This window comes from Phascolarctos cinereus, unplaced genomic scaffold (assembly GCF_003287225.1).
Source record: "Phascolarctos cinereus isolate Bilbo 61053 unplaced genomic scaffold, phaCin_HiC Scaffold_4;HRSCAF=312, whole genome shotgun sequence".
Lineage (NCBI taxonomy): Eukaryota > Metazoa > Chordata > Mammalia > Diprotodontia > Phascolarctidae > Phascolarctos > Phascolarctos cinereus.
In genome coordinates, this window is record NW_027555847.1 from 327,170,798 (window position 1) to 327,197,952 (window position 27,155).

General features: G+C 37.9%; 1 protein-coding gene and 1 pseudogene across 2 annotated transcripts in view; one reads left to right on the plus strand and one right to left on the minus strand.

The window, feature by feature from the left end:
- ADAMTS6 (ADAM metallopeptidase with thrombospondin type 1 motif 6) overlaps positions 1-27,155 on the plus strand; it is a 339,960-nt gene that overhangs the window by 18,357 nt on the left and 294,448 nt on the right. For both annotated transcript variants that reach the window (XM_021007265.2, XM_021007269.2), the window contains exon 4: positions 7,253-7,421. In XM_021007265.2, the coding sequence (XP_020862924.1) occupies positions 7,253-7,421 (169 nt within the window). The remainder of the gene's footprint in view (positions 1-7,252; positions 7,422-27,155) is intronic.
- Positions 12,104-25,525, minus strand: LOC110222325 (polyglutamine-binding protein 1-like; annotated as a pseudogene).

Below are 27,155 nucleotides of genomic sequence, written 5' to 3' on the forward strand. Positions count from 1 at the left end.
TTTTGAAAGTATATATATATATATCTCCCTGTCCCTCCAAGCCAGTATTGCATCATGATCCTCCCAAGAACCCAAAGTCTTCTTCAGCATCTCATGCTAAGAGGGGTAGGGCCAGAACTTTCTATAGGAACTTCAGAGCTTGCTGTCACAGTTCAGCGATTATACCAGAGCACCTTACGATGGTCACATATTTGTGTAAGAATACTGGAATTTTTCGTTGTAGTTTCAGAGTCCACTTCACTGTTGCCGAACCCCAGGATCACTCAGAGTCCCTTATAAAAGGACTGGTCCAGTCTTACAGAGATCAGAATGCAGACTCCTGCTTACATCCATTGAGTTCATTTATTGAGAAAGGCATCTAGACAGTGATTCTAATGGAATTGTGCACCATGTAATTAGTTTTGGATAGAGATAAGCCTATAATTATGAAATAGGGAATAAAGCAGTTCCTTTTCTTCTCTCGCCACTCCCCCAAATTCCATTATGGAAATTGATTTTCTTTATTCATTCAGTGTCCAGCCTCATTTTATTAGCCATTTGCCCTGATAGGAATAGTAAAGCTGATGAGGAGACGATTATATCCATGTCTGTATTTTTACAAATTTCCTTTTAAAATTATGTTTCATGAACTTAATCAGGAACAAACACAAACATTTCTGTTTACAGAGAAAAGCAAAAGAGGATTGTATATAGATTTTTTTTACAAAGGTGTTTATTAAATTTAACATGATATTGGCAAAATCCCCCTATTTGCATTCCCTTAATGAGCTACTTTTGTTATCTAAATATATATATATTTTTATTTTATTAACTTATTTTGATTTATCAACAATCACTTCCATATGCTTTTGAGTTTAAAATTTTTCTCCCCCTTCCTCCCCACCACCCTCCCCAAGACGGCACACAATCTGATATAGGCTATATATTTACATTCCTATTAAACATATTTTTACATTAGTGAAGTTGTAAGTAAAAATTAAAACCAATAGGAGGAACCATCAGAAAGAGGAAACAAAACTCAACAGAAGAGAAGAAAAAAGATACGATTCAACTTTCACAGTTATGATTACTATCTGTGTCTGTTTATGCTTTTCTTTCTGCTTTCTCCTTCCCCCCCACTAGCTTTTGACCACCGCCTTCTTCAGTCTCTTCTCCCTTCTATTATCTCTTTCCCTTTTCTTCCCTTTGCCCTTACTGCTTCTTCCCTCCCTTCTATCCCCCCTCCCTTTTCTTTCCCCTTTTCCCTCCTACTGCTTATAGGGCAAGTTAGATTTCTATACCTAACTGATTATGTTATTTCCTTCTTGAGCCAAATCTGATGAGAGTAAGGTTCAAACAATGCTCACCCCTCCTTCTTTCCCTCTGCTGTAATAGGATTTTCTGTCTTTTCCTGTAATGTAATTTACCCTTGTCTGCCTCCTCCTTTCTCAGTACATTTTCTAAGATCAGACTAATCCACTTACTTGGATCCATTTAACCCACTTGATTAGATTTTTTTTTATCATTACATCAAAGTCAACCAATATCCACCCCCTTTATGTATACTCTTTTAACATGGTCTAATAACAATACAGTTCTCAAGAGTTGCAAGTGTCATCTTCCCTTGCCCTTATTAAGAACATTTTGCATCTTTCTGTCCCATTTAACTTTTTATGTCTTTCTTGAATCTTGTACTTGAAGATCAAATTTTTTGTTGAGCTCTGGTCTTTTTATCAGGAAGGTTTGGAAGTCCCTCTTTTGTTGAATATCCATCTCCTCCCTTGAAAAATCATGCTCATTTTTGCAGGGTAGTTGATCCTTGGCTGCAATCCAAGCTCCTTTGCCTTAGAATATCATGTTCCACCCTGCAGTCTTTTAATGTAGAAGCTGCAAGGTCCTGTGTAATCCTGACTGTGGTTCCATGATATTTAAATTGTTTCTTTCTGGCTGCTTGCAGCACCTTCTCTTTCATCTGGTAATTTTGGAATTTTGCTATTATATTCCTTGGCATTGTCAATGTGGGATCTCTTTCAGGTGGTAAGTGTTATATTCTTTCTATGGTTATTTTACCTTCTGGTTCTAGGACTTCGGGCAGTTTTCCTTTATGATTTCCTGAAAGATACTGTCCAGGCTCTTTTTTTCATCATGATTTTCAGGTAGTCCAATGATTTTTAAATTGTCTCTCCTGAATCGATTTTCCAGGTCGGTTGTTTTAGCGATGAGGTATTTTATGTTTTCATTTTTTCACTTTTTTTTTTGTTTCTGTTTGACTGATTCTTGCTCTCTCATAGAGTCATTAGTTTCCATTTGTCCAATTCTAGTTTTTAACAGATTGTTTTCTTCTGTTAGTTTTTGTACTTCCTTCTTCAATTGGCCAATTGTATTTTTAAGGGATTTGTTTTCTTCAGTGTACTTTTTTTCCAGTTTGCCAATTGTGTTTTTTAGGGACTTGTTTTCTTCAGTGTACTTTTTTTCCAATTGGCCAATTGTATTTTTTAAGGACTCTTCTACCTCTCTCATTAGACTTTTAAAATCCTTCTTGAGCTCTTCTAAGAAGGCTTTTTGGGCTTCAGACCAGTTCATATTCCCTTTTGATGTTGCAGATGTGGGTTTGTTGACAATGTTGTCCTCTTCAGAATTTCTGTCTTGATCTCACTCTTCTCATAATATGAATCTATGGTACGTTTCTTTTTACTCATGGTTTCTTTATTCCCTGGCCTTTAAAGAGATTGAGCTCTCCTGCTGGGGAACAGAGGGCACTGACCCAAGCTTCTTGTGTTGGGAGCCTAGGTCTTGGTCACTGGCTTTGTTTGGGGCCTCTTATGTTGGCAATTGGAGGCTGTAGGTTTTGGCAGCTTACCTGTGTTGGGCTGGAATCAGCAAGGCTGGAACTTTCAGGCAATTCTAGGTTGCCTGCTTTTCCTTTCCTTTAGCTTTCTTCAGCTCCTTTTAGATGGGTGCTGCAGGGTGTTTATCTGCCTGGGGCCCCTTGCAATGCTGCCTCCCTTGTTTCTGCTAATGCACTGGGAGATTCCTTTGCGGTAGAGTGCTGAGGCATTTGGTGGTTTTCTGAGCTGGTTTCCACTGGTTCTCCCTCCCTCACTGAGGCACTCGGAGGTCCAGGTGTTGGTGTTTGCGTGCTCTACCACCTAGGCTTCAGGATCTCCTCCTGGTTGACAGTTGGAAGCTGTAGGGTTCTGACAGCTTACCTGGTATTGGGTTGGAATCAGCAAGGCTGGGACTTTAGGAAAACTCTAGGTTGCTTTCTTCAGCTCCTTTCAGATGAATGCTGCAGGGTGCTTATCTGCCTGGGGTCCTTTGTAGTGCTGCTTCCCTTATTTTTGCTGAAGCAGTGGGAGACCTGTTTGCTAGGCTGATGCATTGCTGTTCCCCATCTTTCTTCTAGTTCAGCTGTTCCAGGTTTTTTTTTTTCTGGGGTGATATTTTCTGGCTTTTCAAAGGTTGGTAGGGGAGGGTGAGAGCAACTACCTTTTTACTCCACCATCTTGGCTCCCGGAAGCGGAAGCCCTAAATATATATTTTTAAAAATCATTAAAAAAATTTTTTCAGTTCCAAGGTCTCTCCCCTTCCCCCCACCCATTGAGAAGGCGAGCAATATGATACCCATTATATATGTAAAGTCATGCAAAACATTTTTTTATTCTAGTACACTCTTCTAAAATAGTTTATTGATAGTTTTTGTGTCTACTATTACCCACTTACTCTTTCCACCCTGCCCCAACAGACTCTTCTTTGTAACAAATAATAAATATATTTAAGCAAAAGATATTGGTATATTGACCATGTCTGGAATTGTCTCTCATTCTGCACCTGTAGTTCATTACCTCTCTGCCATGAAGGAGGAGACATGTTTCAGTAGCAGTTTCCTGGAGTCATGAGTTGTCCCCCACCCTTTTATTCCTGAACTTGATTCTAAGTAAACTTTATCAGCAACAGATTAAAACGGTCACTATATTTGCCAGCAGCTCAGTTACCCCAAGTGGAATAGAAGGATGATTACTTGGGAAAGCAATAAAGCCGGCCACTGTTTTTGTCAGCAGCATGACAGAGGGTTGTTAAGATGAAAAAGCAGCATCTTTACCTAATGGAGAGATTGAAATGGAAAACAGGGGCATCCCTACCAAGTAGCCCAATAGGGAAATGTCTTGCCTCATCCTTTGAGTCAATGACAGGAAACTATTCCAATTCTAACGATGTCCTGAGTCTCTCTAAGTCATTAGCCACGTTGATTATAATCACCAACCTTGATCAATGATAAAGTATCTGACATTATTTAGGGGGAAAAAAGGGATAAAGACAGTGCTTGGAACCTGTTGTTTCCCTATCTGATCTGGGAGATGGGACTTTTTTTTTTTTTGAGATGAGACTTCTGACAGAAGGAAACAGAGCAAGATGTATGATAAAATGTTGATCAGTGTAAGGAAGGATAATAATATTCCTTTTCTAAAAAAATTATTTTATTTTTAATTTATGGAATAAAACAAGCATTTCTGTAACGTAGTATGATAGAAAAGATGATTGCATATGAAACTGCACATCTACTACATGCAACTTGCTATTCTTTTTAAATATAATATAAGAAGGAATGCATTGTCAACCTCTATGCTTCTTTATTCCTCTGCACTAGATAGATTTACCTACTTGTGTTTGTTTACCTGTGGACTCAGGTCCAGCCACATCTGGATACTCATTCTAGCCCTGGGAAGCAAATAAAGAGGCTTCCTCACTTGTCTGGATATTAGGCCTCATGGTTGCTCCTGGTAGTGTATTAACTGACTCTTACTGGGTTCAATTCACTTCACACTCCAAATTATGGCCTATTTGCATGAACATTGGATCTCCTGCTTTTCTCTGACCTCAGGTATCTGTGGTCACCTCATTTCTGTTTACTTGCCTGGCTGCTCTTCCTATTTAATGTGTGCCATGCTTCCCTAGTCATAATCCCTACCCTGTCCTTTCAAAAACTCCTGCCACCCATGAGACAGCTGTGCCCTACTTAAGTCAGCCGTTCTGGGGGGCCATGCTTTATTCTCTGCCCCAATTTCTCCTTTCCCCTTATTTACTTATTCTACTGTGTCCCACTCCTAAAGGAACTGCTCCTAGTTGTCTACCTCATTGGAAATAATTCTATAAAATCATGCATACTGGGCATTAGTGATGTTTTATTTTAATGTCCTGAGAAGTATTTTATTATAATCATAATGAGTTATTTTCCAGTAATAACAAAAACAATCACATTTTTAAGAATTAACCTATATAAGATTATAGAGGATAGATAAAAGATGGAAAGCTTATAGAAGAGACCTTATAAGCATTGTATAGTTAGTATAGTTCAGGGGTTCTTAACCTGAACTTGTTTTTTTAAAATTTATAACTGTATTTCAATAAAATTGTTTTCCTTTATAATCATGTATTTTATGTTATGCTATTCTTTTTGTTATTCTGGGAACAGATCCATAGGCTTCACCATACCATCAAAGGTTAAACTATCTAGTTTAAACTCCTTCAATGTACAGGTGAGGATTTTCTGGACAAGAGAGTGAAATTACTTCTTCAGGGTTAGCTGGTAGGTAGTAGAGAGCCCAGATTCTCTGATTTCAAATCTGATATTCTTCCCACTACATTATGCTGGCTGTATTTGTGTAGAATTCTGGTTTCTATCTAGGGATCAAGAGTTGGCTTTGGAGTCAGGAAGGCTTGGGTTCAAGTCTTGCCTCTCACATATACTGGCTGTATGATGCTGGGCAAGTCACTTGACCACTACGTTCCCCTAGGCAACTCTCTAAAGCTAAAAGTTGCACAACAGTTGCTGATCTACATTTGTGAAGAGATTTTCCTCACCAGGAATCACAGGTTGCAGATCTACTCTTTCGCCCTCCCCCCCCAAATATTCTTAAACTAAAGGAACCTGAATGGGAAGAGAAAGGGAACAAGCATATATTAAGAGTCTACTATGTGCAGGGCACCATGCTAAATGCTTCACAAATATTATTTCATTTGATAAGGAAGGTCAGGAGGAAGATATCGTGGGACAAAGGTACCTTCTTAGAAATCCTTACATCTGTAGGTGGCTACCCATATTGCCTGAGTGTGGTCCTGACTGGGTTTTATTCTGAGTACTTGAATAACACTGATCTTCCTGAACTCTCTAGATTCATCCTAAGTTGAGAACCAGTAGTCACCTTTGACATTATCCAATCTCTTTATTTTAGAAAACTGAGGTCCAGGGACCTGTGGTTCATGGTTTCACCACTAAGCAGTAAGACTTAAAATAAAGGTTGTAGAGAGGACACTGAGGGCCGCAGTGGTTGAATGACTTATATAGGTACACACAGCTAGTAAGCAAGATAGAATTTGAGCGTTAATCCTGATTCTCTTTCTCCTAGAGCATCCCACCTGTCACTCTGCCTGTGATGCTAGGAGCATGCCTTCCACATGCTGGACTTTGGCCAACATTACTCCCTTATATAGTGGCAGAAATTCTTATTTCTACTCTGCGTTCCTTTTTCCTATCTCGTTTCTGTACAACAAAATTAAATCAACAAATATTTTTGAGTGCCTACTATCTGGTGTGTTTCTTGTTTTAGCAATACAAAATAACCACATTCATGTGATCAATGTGATACTTTAAGGGTTTGCAAAACACTTTCGATCTTCAAAGAGCTGTCAGCCTTCAAAGAATTTTAATTATTGTGAAAGACAGACAAGTGGAAGGTTAATTGTATAGGATTTAAAGAAATTCAAGATGGCAATGGAAAAAGTATATTACAATGTACAACAAAAATTTATTAAGCACAAACCACACGTAAAGCTCTGTGTCATGTAAAGAATACAAAGAAAAAAACAAGCTCAGCCTTAAATTCAAGAGGGTTTACATGCTATGGCATAGTATACATTTGCAAAGTAGTGTATCTTTAGTTGCCAAATGAATTATACAGCTAATCATTACTGGAAGAGCTTCGAGGAAGGAGATCACTCTACTTTCAGTAAGAGATGACTTTACAAATGAGAGCAGTAATAAAAGGTAGGGAAGAGTTGGAAGGGTGGGGAGAGAGATTGTTAGTTTTAAGTGCAGAGTTTCCAAATAGACTCCATTAGATTTGCCTCAATAATATGTATGATATATATTCTCTTTTCTCTTGGGGTTTCTTCGAGAGGGAGGAGAGGACAAATGCATCTCATAATGTGTGCACTTTCGTTGTTTTTGGGAAACCATTTGGACCTATGTTTTTGTTTTCCCTTTTCCTTTTAGCATGGTGTTATTGCTACAGAAGATGAAGAGTATTTTATTGAGCCTTTAAGGAATGCTACAGAAGATTCTAAACACTTTAGTTATGAAAATGGCCACCCTCATGTTGTTTACAAAAAGTCTACCCTTCAACAAAGGCATCTATATGATCACTCCCATTGTGGTGTTTCAGGTAAGCCAGCATTTAGCATTTTAGGAACATAGGTAATGATCCCTTCCTCCTTTATTTGACTAATAATTGGTTAGGTGTTCGACTGTAGCTTTATTTTAGTGCCCCACAAAGTATTTTATTATAATCACAGTGGGTAATTTTGTAGCAACAACAGAAATGATTGAATTTTTAGGATTTGACTTATCTAAGAAGACATAGGGCCTATAGAAGGACAGCTATAAAACTATAATGACCAAAATACAGGAGGACCTAATTAATCGAGTAGACATTGCCGGTTCATTAATGGGTCAGATTGATGTAGTAAAATTGGCTGCCCAAATTAATTTATGTATTTAATGTATTATCAAAGTGCCAAAAAACCTCTTTATGGAATTAGATAAAACTAAAATCAAATTTATATGCAATCACAGTAGGTCATATGTTAAATCCTTTTAAAAGTACTGCTGTTTACTTACTCTTGGAAAGTAGCCCTTTTTGCTTTGAACTGAAAACTATTAAGATTTGCTTCTTGGATGACGCATAGAAGATGTTTAGTGAGAATTTCATAGTATGTATGTAAAACTTTATAATCAAATCACTGGGGACTCAGGTTTGGGTGATCAAATTTCTTTACAGACCTGGGAGGAAATCTTGTTTTATTCATGTGTTGGGACATACTTGTAATACACTAATGATACGTAGGAGCTGATTTCTCTTTCATTCCTGTACTGAGGCAAGGGTGTGTTGAGTAAGTTAGATGCAATTAGGCCATCCTGGTACATCAAGCAGGGTCTGAGGGATCAGCAGTTAGGTAGGGCCACAGGATTAGGCAGACACTCAAGGTCAGAGCAGAAGGGAGTCAGACAAGCCTTAAATTGTTTGTGAAGATCTCAGATATCAAGGTGGGTAGAGGTCCAGAAGGTCAGTGGCAGTGGTGGCAGCAACAATGAAGTCAGTCTATTCCTTCTTTAAAAGTGTTTGCCCTTAGGGGCAGCTAGGTGGCACAGTGGATAGAGCACTGACCCTGGATTCAGGAGGACCTGAGTTCAAATGCAGCCTCAGACACATAACACTTAACTAGCTGTGTGACCCTGGGCAAGTCACTTAACCCCATTGCCTAACCAAAAAAAAAATAGCATTTGCCCTCTTACCTCTTTTTATGGGTCTTGATAGCCATAGATGGCTACATAGCGCTCCCTGCTCTAATTCTATGATCTGATTTGATCCTAAATATGCACAGGTGGAAATTGAAGGCACAGGAAAAAGCTGAGGCCTATAAGCATACTTGGATTCTGATGGACAAGGGAGAAAGGGGCTAGGACCATTGGGAGCTCTTCACAATGTGACCCCTCCTGCTAGAGAGTTTTTCTCTAGTTTGGGGAGCCAAGTTTGTTGGGCTAGGTGCCATGGAGTTCCTAAGGCATTTGCTGGAGTATCTACTTGTGTCATGAGCTTCCAGGATGTAACTTTTTTTAGTGCTACCAGTGTTGTGCTGGTAGAGATTTGTTAAATTTTCAGTGTGAGCATTTACACCTTAGAAATTGGCAAATGCTGCGAATCAGGGCTTGATTTACTGTTATTATTTTTTGATTGTCTAGGCTTAAGAAAGTGATGCAGAAAATGTTAATAATACAGATTAAACTTTAAAAGTATGTCATGCATACATTTTTTTTTCCTAGAGAGTCAGTTGTTAAAATTTTGCCAGCACATGACTGTATCCCTACTTCAAGTTGGTGAAAGAGTGCAGATGATCTCATGTCCTCTGAGAGTCAAAGATTCTTCAAACATTGTAGACTTTCTGAAAGCTGTATTATTTGATCTAGGAAGGGATTGTCCCAGTGGACCTTGCATTAGGAAACACAGAACAGTAGATGATTTTGAGGAAAGAGCTTGAAGCTCTTAAAACTTAAAGAGATGTTATACAATCGAAAAGGGATGATAATTTCTATTGTCAGTACTTTCTAAGGGTAGGTTGATATAATGGTGATTCAGAAACAGACATCACTTGTTCCTTTAGGATCATGCTTGATTTTTCTTTAGCTGATGGGGCACTTTTGTGTAAATAGATGGTAGGCATCTGGTATCAATAGGGACTAGTTGTGAAAAGATAGTACACTTATCCTCCTGACTTTGCCTTTGGTTAGGGCTAGGGATGGGGATGGAATCTGAGTTGGAGTGGAGCTAAAAATTATTAAATATTTATGTAAGCTGTATGTTTATAGCTTAATCTCCCTGGTTGGGGGAATGAGGAAAGGCCTTAACCAGTAGGCTCTCACTGAGGGATGGCCTAGAAGCAACTGAGTTGGGTAATGAATCAGAGTCATGGACATAGGGTGCCCACCTGAGGGGCCAAATGTGATGTCCAGATTGAAAGTAGGTTCAGTAGGTAAAACAGAGCCTGTGGTAATATGTGAAGATGTATGGTCCACGAAAAGGCAGCAGAATTAAATACTGATAGCAGTGAAGGCCTGCCTTCTGTAGGAAGTTTATTCCATTTGCTGCATTCAACTTATTTCAGGCTTATGTTTATTTTTATGGGATCCTTTCCCTTAGCTTCTTCCAAATCCACTGCAGCTGGACAGCTCCCACCACTGCCTGCATTACTGTCCATGGAAATGACTGTCTTTCAGTGGACAAATAGGTGTGTAGATAAAAACCATAACTGACCTAGAAGGAACTGTACTGACTTAAAATATGTGCATGGTGGCAGTGGGTGGTTACATTCACATTCAGCTAGTGATAACTGAGAAAGCCATTTGCTTTTTCTGGTACCCCAGAAAACCCCTGAAGGTCTGGTTTATCCGCATTTTTTGGAGGGGAAACTAAATGGCTTTAGTTTCCCAAAAGCCTTTTCCCAAAGGGAATACATTAGAGATTATGGTCTGAGAGATGCTTTGGAGGAAACTTTACTATAGGAAGAGGTAATCTTGAAGGAGTGGTACTATCTGGAGGGTGTAGGGTAAGATTGTAAGTTGGAGGGCTTGTAAGAAGCTGAAGTGGGCCATATATGCTGACAACTACTAAGATAATGCTATAAAGCTGTTATGGAAGGAGGTTAAGAAGGGGGAATCTAGGAGTTCAGATGGCTCAAGGCAATAACCTAGTAGCAAAGAAAACCATGAAAGTAATCCAGGAGCCCCTTTTAAATTTTTTAATTAAATATTTCCTTAAAAACAACATCAATACAATCAACAAAACTTTAAGAAACTACTTACATGTGAATGAAAACATTTAAAAAATTTTTTTTATCTTTTGTTTTTGTATTACCTTCATTTCCAAATGTATCCTTCCCCCACTATGCCCAGACAGCCATTTCTTATAACAAAGAATAAAATAAAAAGGAGAGTGAAGCATTTCAGCAAAACTGATACCTCACCTAAATCTAACAGCATATATGTTGTTCAATCCCCACAAGACTTCACCTCTGCCAATAGATACTCTGGGTCAAAGAATATGATCATTTTAGTCACTTTATTAGCTTAACTTCAAATTCTAGAACAGGTGGACTAATTCAGAGCTACACTACCAATGCATTAATGTCTTTTCACAATCCTCCAACAGTCGACTATTCTCCCTCTTTTTTTGATTATCTTTGACTGTTTGCTACACGGAAGGTGAGACCTCATTATTTCAAGCTGTATTTATCTTCTTAGTGCTGTGGGGAATTCATTTCTATGGTTGTTAATAGTTTGCAATTCTTTTGATAACTTCATATATTTTGACTCCCTTATCTGTGGGGGAAATGTTGGGTTTTTTTTTTCTTACATTCAACAAACATTTATTATATGCCTACTAAGCTAGGCAATGAAAATACACAGAAACAAATAGTTCCTGCCCTCAAGAACCTTAAATTCTACTGGTGAATACAAAAGTCAAACAAGGCAAATTTACTATATTTGATGATTTGAAAAGTGAGCACCGACAACCAGAGGGACCATTAAATATGAAAGTTCTTCGGCAAATAAAAACCCTATTCATGTGTTGTCCTGTTGTAATAATAACTATAAACCCAAGATTCAGACCCACAACTTTGATTTTACAAAGATTGGGTTCAACCTTGGATGCAGGTTACAAATGTACCATTTGGTTTTTGTTCAGACTCAAGGTGTCTCAAAAATTAGAATACAGTCCGTGTACACTTGTGCACAAGTACTTTTGCACCAGCACACAGCAGAAAAAGGATATAATGATAATAAAGAGCAAGTTTTGGGTTTGTGATAGGCTTTGTCTCTTGCTGCTCGTTAGACCAAGCATTCAGTAGAGTCCACCAGGAGGCCTGGTCAAAGAAATTGTTTTATTCTCTCCAGGCGGTTTCGTCCAAGAAGCCCTTTGCTAAGAAATCCTCAGATGAAGTCCGTAGTTCCTTTCATCTTTAAAGCTTAGGATTCCTTTCTGAAATATTTTAAAAGCTACCCTTGAATGCCACAAAAATTGTCTTGCCTCCAGCGTGTATTAGTCTGCACTGGCAAAACTTCTCTAAACAATGCCTACAGCCATAGCCAATATTTTGTCCCATCTCCCATCTTTAAACGGGTCAGGCAGGTGCTGCAGTAACTGCACACTCTACGATCTTTTTTTTTTTCTTACCTCTCCCCATCCCACCTCCCAGCACCCACCCCCTCTTCTTCCCCCCCCCCCAAGTTTTATTTATCACGAAAACCAAGGCGGTTGATCCCTGGGAACGTTGGGGCTGGCGGGCGGGCTCAATCCTGCAGCTTCGTACGGGAAGCCTCCGCGTTGGGCCGAAGCACCGCTCCCGGGGAAGGGGACGGCCGCTGCTGGTACAGGCCTGATGTCTGCGCCCGTCCTGGCCTCGTTCTTCTTGGGGAGTCCCGTGGCCCGGGTGCCCGAGTACGTGCTGGGGTCTGTGGGACCCAGCTCTTTCTCCTTGCGGCTGGCTCTCTTGCTCTTGGGGTAGGGGGCCAGCTCCTCCCGGCGGTGGCAGCGCCACTCTTGGGCCTCGTGGCCACGCTCCGGAAATTAAATAGCAGTGTAAGGTATCATACTTCCCCAAGGCCGGGGTCAGGGGGTTGAGCCAGGACACGAGGTCCGACTCCACGTTCCAGCAGTAGGGAAGTCCGCGCGGGTCGAAGGCTTTGTACCAGTTGCGGGGGGCGGGGGGGCCCTTGGAGGCCAGCGGCCTCGCAGCCCATGGGGTCGTCGTCATAGGCTTCGGCAGTGATTTCCTGCTCTGGCTCGAGATCCACGAGCTTGGGGAGCCCTGGCTCGGCGAGGCGGGCCTGGAGGGCGGCGGCAGCGGCCTGGCGTGGGGAGGTGTTGGCTGGGGATGGCGGGGCAGCCCTGCAGCGGCCGAACTCCTCCTCTCGGCCTTCCCGGCCCCTTCTCCAGGAAATGCTTCTGAACTTATGTTCGTTTCAGTTTGCTATGTATCTTGATCACCAGACACTTAACTGAAATATTTTATGCAAAGATTTTTTTTCTCCCAAATGGCATTTATTTTGTTCATGCAGAAGCTTTTCAACTTCATATAATTGAAATAATCAATTTTATCTTTTGAAATTGCTTTTAATCCTTTTTATATAAAGAACTTTTCCTTAGACATACCCCAGAAGATACCTAATCTGTTTCTCTTCTAATTTTTTTTTTTAATGGTGTGACCTGTAGTATTCAGGTCAGCTATTCATCTTAATCTTTTTGTGGTATGTGGTATAAGAATTTGGTATAAACTTAATTTCTGGCAAACCAGTTGCCACATTTTCCCCTAGTGCTTATCAAAAACAGAGTTCTTTCAAAAGTAATTTGTATCCTTGGATTTATCAGTTATTAGTTTATTGAGACAAATTGTTTCTAATTCTTCCTTATCTAGTCATTTGCATTAATATACTTTTATGTTTTTTTAAAAACCGTACAAAATAGTTTTGATGATTATTACATCATTTTATAATTTGAATTCTAGAGAAACTGTTCCCCCTTCGTTCCTATTTTTCTTCATTAATGTAGGAATTTCAAAGCTTGAAGTATCTTAAGCTTTTAGCCACTCCCACTGAGCTCCCATCAGGATTCTTTGTTTGCACATTTATTCTTATTTAGTCTTCCTCTTATCTCATTGTAGTTAGTGGAACTCCATTCTTCCGGTTCTATTTTTTCTTCTTCTTCCCATCATAGGTAAAGGACATTCCAGATCTCTTTATAGTTTCACAGTCTTAATTGCCTAATACTCTCCCATTATGTTGCAGATTTATTTAATCATTCCTCTGTTGTTGGAACTTAGGTCGTTTTCAGGATTTTTTTGCAATTACATATCATGCTGCTGTGACAACCTTTGAACATGTAATGTCTTTTTTGTTTGTTTTGATAGTGATTTCATGGTATATTCCCAACAATAGAATAATTAGGTCAAAGGGTATGATTATTTTTGTATTCTTACTTTGCCATGTCTGGCCTCTTTTAGATTTCTTACTGGGCACTGTTGACCTTAGACCTTTAGGTATCCACAAGGGGTAGCAGGAAGAGAGTGAGAGGACCCCAGTATGCTTTGATTCTGGCTAGGGCAGAGAGAAAAGCCAAGGTCCTCCAGCCATTTAATTTGAGCAGTCAGCATGCTAACTGTATTAGGTTTTGTGTGAAACATAATTGGAATTAAGGTGTCACTTAACCTGACTCATTAATGGTGACTCTCAACCTTGATTCTGCAAGTCTGTTTCTCCAAGGGCTTTTGCAAAATCCTTATTAACACTAATATGAAAGTATATGTACATACACACATACGTTCTATCTATCTGTCTGTCTATCTATCAATCTATCATCTATCATACTTCATTTTTTAAGAAGCTATGGGGAGTGTCAGGAAATTAAATAGTAGTATAAGGTATACTTCCACAAGGCTGGAAATCACAGCAATGAGGACTGTTTACAGTTCTTAAATATCTTTAAATCTCCTTGATAAAAAACTTTCAAAGACAACTAGTAGGTATATCATATTTCCATCTTTGATAAGCTTTTTTTCTGGACTTCAAATTTGACCGAATTTAGAAAATGCATTTGTTGAACAAATGACTGAAATGATTATATCTGGACTGTTTAGATTTCCAAAATGAACAGTAGTACTTCTTGTTGTAGCCAAGATCTGGAAACAAAATGAGTGTCCCATAATTGGGGAATGGCCAAAAAAATTATGGTATGCAAATGTAATAAAATATTATTGTACCACAAGAAATTATAAATATGAAGAATTCAGAGAAACATGTAAATTCTTATGTGAACTGATTTGTGTGAAGTGAGCAGAACCAAGAAAAACCAGTAAAACCAAGAAAAATCAGTATTCATAGAGACTCTAAAAATGTACTTGAAAAGAACAATAAAACAAAGCCTAATGCTGTTTAATTATAATGAGCAGTCTTAGCTCTGGGGATAATAATAATAATAGCCAACATTGATATTGCTCTTTAAGGTTTGCATAGCCCTTTACATGTATCATCTCATATGACCCTTACAACAGCCCTGTTAGGTAAATGCTACTATTGTACTCATTTTATAGATGAGGAAACTGAGGCTGAGAAATGTTAAATGACTTGTCCAGGGTCACAAAATAAATGACTGAGACAGGATTCAAACTCAGGTCTTCTTGCCTCTAATCCTAGGACTCTATTGACTGTACCATTCTGCCTTATGGCAGAAGAAATGAGAGGAAAGGTAGCTTCCTTTCTTTTGTTGGAGAGGTGGGGGGCATTGGTATGTAGTGTTGTATATATTGATTGCTCTGATGGTTGATTTATTCTTTGTTTTTCTTTGAGGAAGGCCCGCTGAGTTGGAAAGGGTATATCTGCAGTTGACTGTGATGTGAAGGCAAAAGGTATTGTTAATACCTAAAAGATAAAATAAATAAAACAAGGGCCTGAAAGCTTCATTGCTAACTCACATCATTTTTTCAGATGTAATAAGAAAGCCTTAATCATGGTCCACTCATACATTTTCTCAATCTTTGTCCACTTCCCTTCCTGTTTCCCTCCCTGTTTCTCTCCTACTCAAACCCTGTCCCCCCAACTCCTGATTAAAAGTTCTGTTTTCTCATTTTCTGCTCCATATTCCCATCCTAAAATTAGCTAAGGGTGAGTGAAGTAAGTTTATGCTTTGAAGTCCTATACTTATCACTTCCATTTTAGAAGAAAAAATACATCAAGATTTTAAAATTCCAGGTCACAGAACAGTTTAACTCCTGACAAGTGAAAAGTTAGCAGACCAAGATCACATGAAATAGCAATTCTCTTTCCCAGACTTTAGTATGCAGACCTTTTTTTCATTAAAGTAACAACCTGAAAATCAATTACAGACTCCAAAGAGTACATGAATTTTCACCTTTCTATAGTCAAATAGTTTTTAGGTCTTAGACCCGCCCCAAGATAAATGGTGCCCATTATCCATGTCTTGTTCAATTAGATAACTCTGCTTGTTGAATGTGCATGATTTAACTAAACTCAGACAAACTCATGCATTGGTTGATCCATATACTTCTCCAAAAAGTGTGTATGAATATGGACCAGCTTGGCCTGGGGCAGTCTCATTTTGTTTTGTGCAGGGATGTTTGAGTCTGATCCAGAGATATACGGTCAGTGCCCTTCATGATCTGTATTGTGTAGGATTCAGCTTAATGTTAATGCAATTTTTTAACATTAAAAAAACTTTTTGTTATAAACTTCTTGGCAATCAAAGACAGATAGCCAAATCAACATGTAAAGTAAGGAATAAAATTTTATACAAAATCCTGAGAATTTAATGGAGTAGAAACAAACAAATTAGCAGAAAACAAATAATTGAAGCATGTTTGTTTTTGGGTTCCTTCCCAAGCCTATCTGAGATTTCAGGACCTTTAGCTTCAAAAAAAAAATGTAGTTGTCATTGATACCATTTGGTTACATATTTTGGACAGTATGCTCTAAAAAACCTAGTCTAGGAGTCTATTGAGTAGTAAGTATTCCTTTTAGGTAAAAATTAACCTGCAGGGAGTAGGGAAAGTGGATAGGGCCTCCTGAACCTGGAGTCAGGAAGATCAGAGTACAGATTTAGCCCCACACAATTACTAGCAGTGTGACCTTAGGCAAATCTGTTAATCATTGCTTGCCTCAGTTTCCTCATCTGTAAAATGGGGATAATAATAGCACCTACCTGGAAGGGTTGTTGTGAGGATCAAACGAGATAATTATAAAGTACTTAGCACATAGTAAGTTCTTTATAAATATTAGCTGTTATTTAGTCTCCCAGTGATTTAGCAGAGGTGTCAGACATGCAGTTGGAGACTCCAGAGTGCAGCCAGAACCAGAGTAAAATGGAATTGGGGAACATTTAATAAAATAAATAAAAATATGATAGAACCTAGGTAGTGTTGATAGGGCATTTTTTAAGTTAATATGCAGCCCGTGGAAATCCTCATGTACTGCTTAGAGGCCCTATTTCTATTTCAGTTTGACATGGTGGATCTTAAGTGCCTTTTACCAGGGTTCTCAACTTTTATTGGGCCATGGATCCCTTTGAATACCTAGTGAAACCTGTGGGAGCCTGCCTAAGAATAATGTTTGTAATGTTTAAGATAACATACAGGTGATTACAAAGAAAACCATTTATATTAAAATACAGTGACCAAATATGAACAGAACAAGTGTCTTAACCTGCATTGGAAGATTGATTTTCCTTTCAAGTTCTTTATACCAGGGAAATCACAGATCTGGTCCATAGCCTCCTGTCCCTATCCATTTTATTGTTGAATAAATACAGTTGTAGAAAAGTGAGCGAATTGGCCCAGGGTCCTACAGCTATGTAAGGGGTGGGACCAGGACTAGAACTGTGGTTGACCAACTCTTACTGGTCCAGTGGTATTTCCACTAAATCAAGATGCCTCCCCAAGAGTAGGCAGCTTCCCATGTAGTGTGATTTCAAGGATATCTAAAGACCTACCTTCTCCCAAATAGCTGTTGACTTGCCTGCTAGAGTATATGAAATTGCATTTCTCAGAACATTTCCTTTTGGTGTGAGGCATTATTTTTAAAAAGCTGTTGTGAAAATGAAATAGATTACCAGCCTGAGTTGGTGATGATGATGATAATGAAATAGTTAACATTTAGCTCCTTATGGTTTACAAAGTACTTTATGCATATTATCTCATTTGATCCTCAAAAGAACTCTGAAATAAGTGCTATCATTAGCCCCACTTTTTAGATGAGGAAACTGAGGCTAAGAGAGATTAAGCAAATTGCCTAGAGTCTCTCTCTCTCTCTCTCTCTCACACACACACACACACACACACACACACACACACTCACACACACACACTCACACACACACGTGAGATAAGTGCTATAATTACCTCCATTTTACAGATGGAAAGACAGAGACCTGGAGAAGTTAAGTAATTTGCCCAGAAGCATTTGAGACAGGATTTGAAATCGTCTTCCTGACTCCAGGTCCACTGTTGTATCCATTATGCCATCTAACTGCTGAAACCATCTTGTAAGCTATCAACCTATTAGTACATCTTTTCACATTAGCCTAGGGTATTTCTTTAGATTAGTTAAGAATGGGATTTAGGATTGGTATATTTTGATGGGAGGAGTTGGAAGAGATTACAAGTATAGAACCCTGGAAGTCCCTGTGAAGTAGAGGGGAGATACTTACCTGCTTGCCTGCTATGCTGCTTGAAACAAAATTGGAGATCAATATAGGCAACAAGATAGAGATAATTTAGCTGTTTTAAAAAAGTTCGAGTCTATAGACAGAAAAAATGATGTTCCAGGTTACTAAAAGAATGCGTCTCCCCTGAGCTGCTGAATGAAGTCATATAAGAATGCCAAATGGCCATTATAAACTTGTGTTACCTAATTTCACTTGGGCCATCATTGCTTTAACAAGATTCTTTTATTCTTTCCTGAGTTAACTCTCCTTTTTATATTCTCCATAGTGGCTATTCCAAAAATCTTCTTTTCTCTTTTCAAGAGCTACCCCTGTGCGCTTTATTTTCAGCATAGGAATCGTCTCATCTTCAAGTTCTCCCTGTCTACCAGTTCCTTCCTTGTTGTTCTAAAACATTTTTAGTTCTGTCCTATCCTTAAAAACTTTCACTTGACCCTGCTCTGCCTTCAAGCTATTATCCTGTATTTCTTCTCCCTTTCATTGTCACTCCCCTAGAAAAATTTGTCTAAACTTGCTCCCACTTCCTCACTCGATGACTGTAACCCCTTATCATCTGGATTCTGAGCCCAATGCTTTAGGGAAATTGGACTCTTAGAGGTGTCCAGTGATTTCTCAGCTTCAAGAATTGATAAGCTAGACTTAGTTCCCACCTTCCTTAACCTTTCTATAGCTTTGACACTGCTAATTCCTCCCTCCTCCTGGGCATACTATCTTCCTTTGGCTTGGGTGACATGACTCTCCCAGTGTTCTTTGATGGATCAACATACATTTCCCAGTTCCTAAAAGTAGGATTCCCCCTAACCCACTAAAAAGCTGTGTCCTGAGACCTTCTCTTATATCTTTTCACTCCTACTCTTGGTAATCTGATTTTCTCCCATGTGTTCAGTTACTATCTATGTGTATATATACAGATGATTCCCAAAGCTGTATATCAAACCTCAATATCTACCTTCAACTCTAGGCCCACATCATCAACTGTCTATTGAATATTTCTACTTGGATGTTCTCTTGGCACCTTTCATTTTTGTGACCACAGTCAAATTCATCCTCTTTGCCTCAAAATATCGAGATACTCTATTTCTGTTAAGGTTACCACCATCTTCCCAGTCACTCAGGTTAATAACCTTGGAGTCATCTTTGATTCTTCCTCTTCCTTGACTCCCCATATTCTATCTGTTGCCAAGTCCTGTTGTAGAAGTAGGATCTCTTGCATCCATCCCCATCTCTCCACTACAAGGCCACCATTCTAGGTCAAGCTCTCATATCTTGCCTGGAAATCATACTGTTCTAGACACAGAACTGGCAGAATGAACTAATTCAGTGTTGATGAATTTATTACTCCTGGAAAGAGGTTTCTTGTGGCATGTTTCAGGCCACTGTACTTGGTCCTGTCCTATTCAACATTTTTATCAGTGACTTGAAAGGAATGTTTATCAAATTTGTGAATGACTTAAAGATAGGAACTGTAACTGGTATTTTGGGAATCAAGGTTCAAAAGGATCTTGATAGACTAACAATGAGCCAAAACCAACAAGATTAAACTTCATAGGGACAAATATGAAGTCACATACTGAAGTTAAAAAATTCAACTTACAAGTATAAGATAAAGCAGATGTGGGTCAGTGGCAGTTCCTGTATGAAGAATACAGTACAGTCCTGCTGTTTTTTGACCTGTTAGACATCTACACTATTGTGTTCCATTCTATGTGCAACACTTTAGGAAGGACATTGATAAGATACAGTGCACCTCTAGAATCAAACATAAAATCCTCTGCATGGTATTTAAAACCCTTCACAACTTGAGACCTTCCTGCCTTTCCAATCTTCTTACACTTTACTTCCCTCCACCTGGGATGCTCTCTCTTCTTTCTCATCTCTGTTTCCTGGCTTTCTTCAAGACTCAGCCCACATCCCACCTTCTGCCTAAGTCCTCACCCATTGCTAGTTAACACTGGCATATATTTTGTATGTACAGGTTTTTTTTTGCATGCTGTCTCCCCCAATAGAATGTGATCTCCTTGAAGGCAGATACTATTTTTCCTTTTTTTTTTTTCTTCAATCCCTCAAATTAGCTCAGTATGCCTGGCACATCTTAAGAGCTTAATAAATGCTTGTTGACTGACTGATGGAGTTAACCAGGAGGAAGAGTCTGGAAAACCATGCCATACAATAATTATTTGAAGGAACTGGTAATGTTTAGCTTTGAAGAAGAGAGTACTTAAAGAGGATGTGATGGCTGTCTTCAAGTATTTGAAGGGCTGTCATGTGCAAGAAGGATTAGATTTGCTTAGTTTTGCCCCAGAGGACAGACATGGGAGCAATGGGTAGAAGTTAGAGAGGGACAGATTGAGATTTAGTGTTAAGAAAAACTTCCTAACTGTGAGACTTGTCTAGTAATGGCATGAGCTGCCTCAGGGGCCTGCGTGTGTGGAGACTGGAAGACAGTTTGTTAAGGAGTTTGAAGAGGGGGTGTCCACTCTTAAGTACGGTTTGGAGGAGCTGACTTTGGAGATCCCCTCTTGTTCAGAAATGATGTAATTCTGTTTTAATTAACTACAAACTGTAAATTAGTTGAGAATGTGTTGTTCCATGAAAATAGGTAATGAATTCTTAGGCTGAGTTAATCTGGACAGAGAGGTGATGTACTCAGAGTGCAGATTGAGACTTTTTTTTTTTTTTGATATGGTCAATGTGGGAATTTATTTTGCTTGATGATACATGTTTTTAGCAAGAATTTTTTTTCTTTCCTTTTTTTCCTTAATAGGGTTGGGAACAGGTAGAATAGAGAGAAGACAGATTTTTATTGACTGAAATAAAAAAAATAAATCAAAAGGAAGTTAAAGCAATACAAATTAAGGCAGGTATCAGCAACAAAGGAAATAATAATCATAAAAGTTTGATTTATATAGCACTTTAAGGTTTACAAAATGCTTTGCAAATATTATCTCATTTTTATCTCACAACAACCTTAAGAAATAGGTGCCATTCTTCACATTTTACAGGTGAGGAAACTGAGATGACTTGTCCAGGGTCACTCAGCTAATAAGAGTCTATGACTGGATTTGAACTCAGGTCTTCCTGACTCAAGCCAGGTCCAGTGCTGTATCCATTGCACCACTGTCCTTCACTTCTTTTTTTATGCATGCAGTGAAAACCATACCTACCTCAGAAATATTTGTGTCAGAGATAGGTTGAAAAAAAAAAAAGAAAGAAGAGTAGCAACCACCATTGTCAGAGATACTAGGCCCAAAGAAAGATGATACATAAGTACATAGTAGAATGAGTGTCACTACTACAGCAACGTAATTTGGGTGTGTGCCATTATCAAATAACACTCTTTTCCCATGAAGGCGGCTAGTCTACAACATTTTCTAGTGGTAGGAATGCCTTGACCTTGGTATTCTGATCTTTTAAAAAATGTTTTATTGGTTTATTAAGAACTTAAGACTAAGCAACAGTAAAACCAACTAAACTTGTCTAGTAATTATTTATATTCTATCTCTTTTCTATATAATTCACTTAGGCTGTCTAACTTGCCTGAAATGTTCACCAATATCATCTTGCCGCTCAAAACCGCTAACCTACTTTAAGGCTTAATGCAAGTGATACCTCCTACAAGGGGACTTTCCTTTACTCCTCCGATTGTTTGTCTGCCCTAAATTACTTTTGGGCATATATTTTGTTTACTTATCTATGAACGTATTGTATCCCTCTAGTAAAATATAAGCTCATTGAGGCAGGACCTGGTTTTTAAAAAATCCTGTGCTTAGCAAACAGTAGATGCTTAATGAAAAGTGTGTTGAGTAATTCATTTCAAAGCTTAAAGTATCAATTTTTTCAGTCTTCTTAAGTCTTTAGCAGGTTTCTTTGTCCTCTCATTCTCATTTATTCTTATATGGCTATTCAACTACTCCATTCTACTTCTGCTTTGTTTTGTTTTGAATTATTTTTACAATTTTTTTTTTAGATTTCAACTAATTCCATATGCTTAGTCTTTCATTATGCTGCTCCATCACTCTAATGAAACACAATTTATTTAACCATTCCCTTCTCATTTTTTTTTTTTTTGGCTAGGCAAGGGGTTAAGTGATTTGCCCAGAGTCACACAGCTAGTAAGTGTCATGTGTCTGAGGCTGGATTTGAACTCAGGTCCTCCTGAATCCAGGGCCAGTGCTCTATCCACTGTGCCACCTTGTTGCCTCCCATTCCCTTATCAAATTAGACATTTAGGTTGTTTCTAGATTTTTGCATTTACACATATTGCTGCGAGGAAAATATCTGCTCAAATGATAACTTTTTTTTATAATGCTTCAGGATATATTCCTCCCCCCTCTCCTCCACTGAACTATTGGAGTAAAGGGTATGATTATTTTTGTAACTTTTACTGTGTTCAGCCAGATGCCTCTCCAAGAATATTCTGTTTCCATTTCTCAGCATTGAGCTTCATTGCCTTTATTTCTGCTAATTTGTTGAATATGAGGTGGTACCTGAAAGTTGATTTAGTTTGTGTCTCTTTGATTAAGAATAAAGTTAGGGAGTTTTTCAAGTGATTATTAATAATTTGTGTTTCTTCCTTTGAAAACTGTTTATATTGTTAAGTTATTCATTGTGGACTGAGTATTATTAATAGTTTTTATATATTTTAGATTTCAAGTTTTTGATGCTATATTTACTATAAATATTTTTTCCTATTCTATCACCTGTATCTCAATTATATATATATTTTTTGCTGTAAGAAGTCTTTTCTTTCAGCGTAGTTAGGCATATGTTGTCCTATAATTCCTTCCATTTAGTGACTTGCAAAAAAAAGTTCTCCTTTATACAGCTAAGATACTTTATTCCACTTTATTGCTATTTTTTATGGTTCAAAACACATTTATGTCTCATATACAGCTGGAATTCGATGGGTTATGTGGATGTGGGTCTAAATCTCTTTCCTGCCAAACTGGCAGCCAATTTTCCCAAGTAAATTTGCAGCTATTTTATAACTCTTGTTCTTTTGATAGAATTCAGACCATTCATGTTTGTTGCTATAAGTAATATGTGCAATTTATTTTCTGTCATTCTCTTCTTAATATTGTCTGTTGATGTTGTTTAGAGAGAATGCAGTCTGTCTTAATCTTCTGTAACTTAAGCAACTAATAACGTGGGTTGTATTTTTGTTTTAAAACCATTAATTATACTTCCCTGAGATTCAACCCCCTTCTTAATCTAGACAGAGAAACATTGCCTTTGATATTAATTCTTCTTTTCACTTCTTTGTTTTTTTTTAATGTTTCTCATCTGTGGTTTTAATAGTAGAAAATGACCTTTTTTTAAAAAAAGATATCTCTTTTGTACTGATTATTATAATATACATTTTTATCCTGAACTCTGGGTTAGTTATATCTAGTACAGTTAGAAAGATTGTACACCTAATTCTTAACTCTATGTTTATGTCAGATGTTAAGTAAAGGTAATAGATTTACTGTTCAGTCAGTTTGAATTTCTTCTTCCATGACTTATAGGAACTCTTTAGTTGTGAGTTTTTGTTGATAAGTTTTTCCAGGTCTTGTTTGTTTTTCAAGTGAATTCTTATGTTTTAAAAAATATGATCATGTTTGTAGGCTATGTTATTTTTGGTGTCCAGTTTTTTTTAAAGGCTTGAACATTTTTGTTCAACATTGATGTTTTTCCTTTGTTTTTGAAAAATTTGACATTACTCTAAATTGTATTTCTTTAATGTGACTGTTTTTCTTCTTTGATTCAGAATTTTTCTTTTTATAATTCTGTAGTTCTATGATTTATGTGTCTTAGTGAATCACTGTTAGGATTTCTTCTTGCTGGTGTCTGTTTGTATAGTATTTGATAATCTGATTCATGGTGGAAAATTTTCCCTAATTAGGTACTTAAATATAGTATTTAACTTTATTTTTCTTTTTCAGTATATTCTAGATTCCCATTTAATCTAATTTTTCTACTTTTTGCTTTGTCTTCCATATCTTTAACTTTGTCTTGCATATTTATTAGCAGCTTGTTAGTTCTATTGCTTTCTGGGTTTGTTCTTCAATTTTCATTATTTATTGATCATTGCCAAATTTTCTTGATCCTATTGTTTGCTGGTTCCATCAATATATCTTAGATATTGGGCACTGTTTTGCATTTTCCCTAATTTTTCCTCAGGTTTTATTTTTTTAAAACTGCTTTTGAGAATTAATGTCTATGTTAATTTTTAATATTTTTGTTTCACAATTTAATTTATCAGTTGGTATTTTTCCTGTTCTGGCTATTGATACTTTACCTTGGGTTTTGGAGGAATTTTATTACTTAGAGCATAGAATTATAGATTTATGTTTATAGTTGGAAGGGACCTTAAAGAGTATCTAATCCAGCCCCCCAGCTTTACAGATGAGGAAACTGAGGCTCAAAGAAGTGATTCACCCAGGGTTTTATGGAGACAGTGACAGAGCCAGAATTTAAAATACATTTTTCTGCCTCCAAATGGAATATCCCCTGTACTTCATTATACTTCTGTCTCAATATCTTTTACCTTGTACAAGTTTTTTTCGGTTGGATAATAGATTAAAAATAGTTATTACTAATTTTTCAGTTTCAAGAAGGGAGTAATTAAGTGCCATAGGCATGGGAGGCTAGGGACTGCTTTAAAGAAAGTTTCCACTCTTGCTTCTTTTCTCATTTCTCTTCATGGGATGAGGATGGGTTCTAATAGTGCTTCATAATTTATTACAGGAGTTTAGGGAGAAGCTGATTCCAATGGCTTTGTTATCGCACAGCCATCTTTACCCAGGGGATCTAATCTTGATCTGCATCCTTGTCTTACTCATATTACTAGGGCAAGTCATTACAGTGTGAAACTTGTGATAAGTCTTTGACAGACATTCATGCAAGACTTTCAAACCTAAGAAGTATCCTGTCCATAGTGGTCTGAGATCCCCAGTATTTTTTCCCTGGGGGTCTGTCCCAATGGATGTGGTCTAGGAAAGTCAAAGGATCGTAGATGTATTGCTGGAAGGGACATCATAGGTCATATAGGCTGACCCCTTAATTTTACAGATGACCGACCTAAAGCATAGAGAGATTAAATGACATTTAAATGTCATACCCACAGTAAGTAGCAAGCTGGGATTTGAACCGAGGTCCTCTGACTACAAACTCAGTGATCTTTCCTTTTTACCTGCTGTTAACCTGTCATTGTGTTCCACTGATCTGTGTTTGACTGTAGTCAGAGGGAAGGAATCAGGAGTTTGGCCTCATTCACTTAGTTTAAGGATGTAACCAAGGATGAGTAATGGCCCTAAACTAGACTAATTAAGTTTGTGTTCAAGAATGTGCAGCTGAGGCTGCCATACCTGCAAGGAAGAAAGACAATTCTTCTGTACTGTCAGCCTGGATAGGAATTTCCCAGGAGGCTCTGGAGGGTTGGTCCAGATGGTGAAACTCCCAGGATACAGGAACCAGGAGATGCTAACCACAACAGTTGGCATGATTAGGCTAATGAAAGATAAACTAGTCATGGATTAAGGGAAGGTGGTCATCACTGAACATAAGCTAAAATGAATACTCTTATGGGGGGTAAAGAAATTTTATATGAGCTGGGTTAAAAAGATTGATATGACATAGTAGAAAAGAAGTGGATTGAGAATCAAGAGATTTAGGTTCTAGTCTTAGCTCTTCCATTGACCAGCTAGGTGACCTTAGGCAAGTCACTTTACTTTTCTTCCTCTGTAAAATAAAGGAGTTGGATGAAATTATCTCCCCAGTCCTTTATATCAAATTGTATGTATCACAGAATCATAGAACATGGACAGAAAACAGTCTTTCTAGTGTACTCTGCCTTAAATTCTTAAGAGAGTATCATGTCTAATTTTGTTAATAATACTTTAAAGCATATTACATTTTTTTTACAACTAATTATTTGTTCTCCACAGTCGCAGGGGTCAGTAGCAAAGGGGAAACATAATAGTAGAGAGAGAATAGAAGAGGATATAGACTATAAAATAGTAAGAGAAGCCAGAATGAAACAACAGGTATAAAAATATATCCATAGAAGAGATAAAAGGATTTGTAATTGCTTATCCTAGAGATGGCTAAGAGGTGAACTGTCTTCAACTACATACAGGGTTTTTACAAGGAAGCTGATGATCATTTTCTATGTTTACCAAAGATTGAGTAAGAAAAAAATGGTATTACAGTAGAAGAGATTTTGGCTGGACACAAGGAAGTACTTCCAGACTGTTACAGGGATAAATAATTTAGGTCTTCCTTAGAGACCTTTAAAAGAAGAAAAAAGAAAAGAAAACCCTGTGTTCTGACAATGGGCTTAAAGTCAGATAGATGACAGGGTTTTCATGGCCCATATATGATGGTCTTAAATTGAGAACATGTAATCTTATTACATTGGGAATGGATGAAGCTAGCAGAAAGGTGAAGGCAGAGTACCTTTTTCTCCCCTCCCCCTTTCCCATACCCAGGGATTGTAACATGCAACATGTATGTTAAGCTGACTCTTTCATACAAAGTCTCTCAGTATGGGGAGTGTGAGACAGGTTTCCTGATCCATTCTACAGATACAAAAGTTGAGGCAGGAAGAAGCCCTCTGACCTCCCTAAGTACACACAGAGGTGGGTTTGGATGAGGCAAGTATTTGCAAACAGCATTGTTCTGTTTTGTCTAAAAGGTCCCTTTAATCTTTAAGGAACAAATATTTTTTAAAGCAAAGGTGAACTGAAGAAGTTAGTCACTGCTACTCATAAGCTTTTGCATTATTTACTTAAAATGTGAATAAAAGTGACTGGAGAACCTAGATCTAGAATCAAGGCTTTTCCATTCTCTACTGCTATGTCTCCCCTTTGCTATTGACCTCAGGGACTGGGGGGAACAAGTAATCTGCCCCAACATGAGCACACACTTTATGCACAGCAAGACTGGGAAGAACCATTCTCAGACCTGTAGCATTTTCCTAGTTGTAATGTCTAGTGGACAATAGTATTCTTTGTCTAATTAAACAGGTTCAAGTGAAGCATTATAATTAGAGTTCACTAGATAGAGCCATACTGCCATCAGTGCCACTGATCATGCTGTGGTTCTTTAGGGGAAGAATTGTAGAATCTGAAA